General features: G+C 50.9%; 1 protein-coding gene across 1 annotated transcript; it reads left to right on the top strand.

The window, feature by feature from the left end:
• Nucleotides 1-417: 417 nt before the first annotated feature.
• LOC127293126 (uncharacterized) lies at nt 418-2,678 on the top strand. The gene is made up of 4 exons (XM_051322682.1): nt 418-986; nt 1,073-1,495; nt 1,586-2,050; nt 2,157-2,678. Exons 1-4 carry the CDS (start codon nt 492-494, stop codon nt 2,307-2,309), a joined length of 1,536 nt encoding a protein of 511 aa, XP_051178642.1. The 5' UTR covers nt 418-491; the 3' UTR covers nt 2,310-2,678.
• Nucleotides 2,679-3,941: the final 1,263 nt, after the last annotated feature.

Raw genomic sequence — 3,941 nt, 5'->3', positions numbered from 1 at the left:
TCATGAAAAATCTCAACCCAAAATTCCTTTTATTTTAGGCAAGAAAAAAATGAAAAAATTTGATATGTTTTACAGATTTGCAAATGTACTAACTAGTCAGATCCACACTTTTGTTATTTTTTGTAGCTCAGAATATAAAATATTTAAAATTGATATTTTGCATGTTTATGGGATACATCATTGACTATATGTAAAAAAATTCAGAATTTTTTGAATTTCAAAAATATGATTTTTTTATTTTTTTTAAAGACGAGATCACTGGAGCTTGGTTCTGAATTCTGATCGAACCATCTGGAAGCTTCGTTTCCAGCCGGAATCCAAAGCCCAAAGCAGGGCCACGCTCCACCGGAGAGAGTCTGCTCTGTTCGGCGGGCCCTACATATCTTCCGCTCCGCTAGAAAACAAACCCATCCCACACATCCTCTCGCCTGCCAAGCCAAGCCAAACCACCCTTCCGATTTCTGAGACCAAAACAGATCCGCAACTCCACAATGGAGGATCGCAGCCGCCGTTGGAGTGGGATGGCGTCTCCGCCGCCGCCGCCGTCCCACAGCTCCTGCACCCCGGTGGACGTGTACCGCATGCCCCCGCGGGCGACCTTCTTCGCCACCAACCGCCCTCCGTGGATATCCCAGCTCGCCGAGGCCAACTTCTACACCCCCTGCGTCGAGGACCGCGTCTGCACCACCTGCGGCGGCGCCGCCTTCTGCGGCCACTGCTGCGCGGACCACCACCGGGGCCACGACACCGCCCCCGCCCCCGCGCCTGCCGAGAACGGCCACGCCGCCGTCGAGGAGTACCGCAGGGACGCGTTCTGCACCGCCTGCCGCGTCGCCTTCTCCTCCGACCTGTGCCCGCACCACAAGTTCGAGTGCGCCGTCGGCGAGGACCACGTCATCATCCCCATCGTCGAGCACCTCAGCTGGTACTGCGCGCGATGCATCGGGGTGGAGCGCTGGTTCCCCGTCATCTTCGACGGCGTCCAGGTTCGTGACTCGATCGATCGACTCCGTCGTCCCCTGAATCCATTCCTGGTCGATCTGGTACTAGTTCACCGTTGATTGGGTTGCAGACCTTCCGGGACGAGGATGACAACTTCCTGGTGCCCTTGTTCTGGAAGGGGCCGCCTATCCCGGAGACCCCTTCGTGGTTTTCCTCCCTCATCTGCCAGGACTTCTGCCTCACATGCGCCACGGACCGCGTCTGCAACACCTGCGACGGCGCCCGTTTCTGCGACCACTGCTGCGGGAAGCACCACCAAGGCCATGACACCGCCGCCGCCACCGACGCCAACGACAAGGAGCCCCCAGCGGCGGCTCACAGGAGGGACTCGTTCTGCATCCCCTGCCGCGTCGCCTTCTGCTCCGATCTGTGCGCGCACCACCACGCCGAGGGCCACGAGGTCATCCCCATCGACCTGCACCAAGACTGCTGGTACTGCGCGCGGTGCACCGGAACTGAGCCGTGGTTCCTCGGCGCCGTCTGTGGCGCCACGGTAAGGAACTCGACTGACTACGTTCTGTTTGTCTACCCTTGACGTGTTGAGTTTTTGATTGATCGTGTGGAGGTCTGAATTTCGCTGCAGACTTACAATGACGAGCACGGCAATGTGCTGCTGCCCCTGCACCTGAACAGGCCGAAGCCGAACATCCCGATGCCGGCCTTCATGCTGCAGGACGACGAAGAAGACTGCCCTTGGTGGGTGCGGAAGCTCGTCGCCGCCAACTTCAACAAGACGTGCGCCCGGGACCGCGTGTGCAAGACCTGCGGCGGCGTCCCCTTCTGCGACCACTGCTGCGGGGAGCACCACGGAGACCACCACACCGCGTCCGCTAGGCCCGCCAGGCGGATGAACGGCTTGGCGGTGTCAAAGGAGGCGCACCGGAGGGACTCGTTCTGCATTGACTGCGGCGTCGGCTTCTGCTCCAACCTCTGTGCGCACCACGCGGGCCACGAGGTCATCCCCATCGACGCTTACGGCGACCGTCACTTCGTGCGAAGCACCGGGTCCGAGACCTGGTTCATCCCCTCCACCTTCGACGGCATCGAGGTGCGTAACGCCATCATCGACCCACAGTGTATTGCTACTCTTGACGATCTTGTAGCTCTAGTTACGTCGTCCTTCTCGGCTGATTGAGTTACGTTTGTGCATGCAGATTTTCGAGGACAAGGACGGCAACCTGATGGTGCCCCTGGAGCGGAAGCGCTCCATCTTACCGGAGCCAGGCCTGAGGTACCGCTACGACACCACACCACCCATCGCCCCGCACCAGATGGATGAAGCCATGGAGGTGAGCGTCGGTAACTAGTGATTGACTGGCTATTCCATCTACGACGTTGGTTTCAACTCTGAACCACCGTGTGATCGATCGGGGCACTTCAAAACTATTCGGAAGTGTCATCAATTCTTCTACCCAGTTCGTGTCTATTTTGGAATCCATGGAATTTGAGATCGTCAGACATTTTACATGTGTAGTGGTTAAGAAGCATGCGAAAGAACATCGAACCATCTAAGATGACTGATCAGTTATGGGCTTGTTGAACTGTATGGTGTTCTCAGTTTTCTCTTCGTTTTCCAGATTTTGGCTAGAGTTTTGGTTAAACTGATCGGTGGAAGTATAATGATAACTTGAGCTATGGACTTCCATGTTGAACTGTATGATGCTTTCATTTTTCTCTTCAGCTTTTTTTTTTTGTTTGTCATCAAGCATGCCGCTCGATCATTTTTTTCTCTTCAGCTGTTGCTGTGGTTCTTGCATCCCACGACCTCACTAGATATATAGCGTTCATGGGATTTTCTGTCTTCTTTTGGTTATTTTGGTGCTTTTGTTAGCTTGCTGGAACTCAAAATATGGCTAATCCATTGGCTATCTTCTGAATTAGCGAAAATTGGATTTCGTTTACTAGTTTCATGCGGTGCGATCAATTCGATAAATACATGTGTGTAATGCAATTCAAAGCATATGCCGTTTTGGACACAAAAACGGCGTATGATTGTGATCAAAAGAAGCGGGAAGCAATTTGAAAATTCACAAAAAGGTTTTCCAATGTCACACCGCAAAACACTTTTAAGATATGACACTTCCGAGCGATCTGCTAGAGTTGCTCAAAAAAATAGTTGTTGCCCATTTGAGGGGAGTTCCTATTCACTGCTTTAAGCGGCTCACCCTGACGCATCGAGTTTATGGCCCAGCCCATTTAGGTCTTGTTTGGTTCTAGAGTTTTAGTGGGAATTAGCAGGGATAATCTCCACCAAATTTTAAATCTCCACTTATTCTAAATTCATGTTTGGTGCTAGAGTATTTGCGAGTTTAATCCCCATTTATCTCCACTTTTCCTCAAATCTTAGTCTATTTTTTTAATCCCAATACTCTACCCTACTTAGTAGATTGAGGATGGGGTTTTGTGGGGATTGGGTGGCACTAGGGGTTCACCCAATACTCTAGAGTATTATCCCACTAATCCCCACAAACACCTTAGGCCTTGTTTGGTACTAGTGTATCAGTGGGGATTACTGGGGATAATACTCTAGAGTATTGGGTGAATTACTGCTGTCATCCAATCCCCACAAAACCCCATCCCCAATCCACTAGGTAGGGGTAGAGTATTGGGGATTGAAAAAATTACACTAAAATTTCGGGGAAAAGTGGGGATAAGTGGGGATTAAACTCTCTCATACTCTAGCACCAAACATGCATTGGGGATAAGTGGGGATTTAAAAATTCGAACGGATTATCCCCGCTAATCCCCACAAAAACTCTAGTACCAAACAAGGCCTAAGTGTCAAACAAGACCTCATGGTTTCCTTGATTCGTGGTTGTTCCTTTTGGTTTTGTTCGAATCTGTTGGTTATCTTTTAATCGTAGTGTTTAGTTTCTCATAACTAACTAAATGCTCATCTCAAGAAATAAATAACTAAATGTCTTCTGCTAGTACTAGTT

The sequence above is a fragment of the Lolium perenne genome, chromosome 1 (assembly GCF_019359855.2).
Source record: "Lolium perenne isolate Kyuss_39 chromosome 1, Kyuss_2.0, whole genome shotgun sequence".
Lineage (NCBI taxonomy): Eukaryota > Viridiplantae > Streptophyta > Magnoliopsida > Poales > Poaceae > Lolium > Lolium perenne.
The sequence above is the reverse complement of the archived record's forward strand: the minus strand, read 5'-3'. Positions and strand labels throughout refer to the sequence as shown.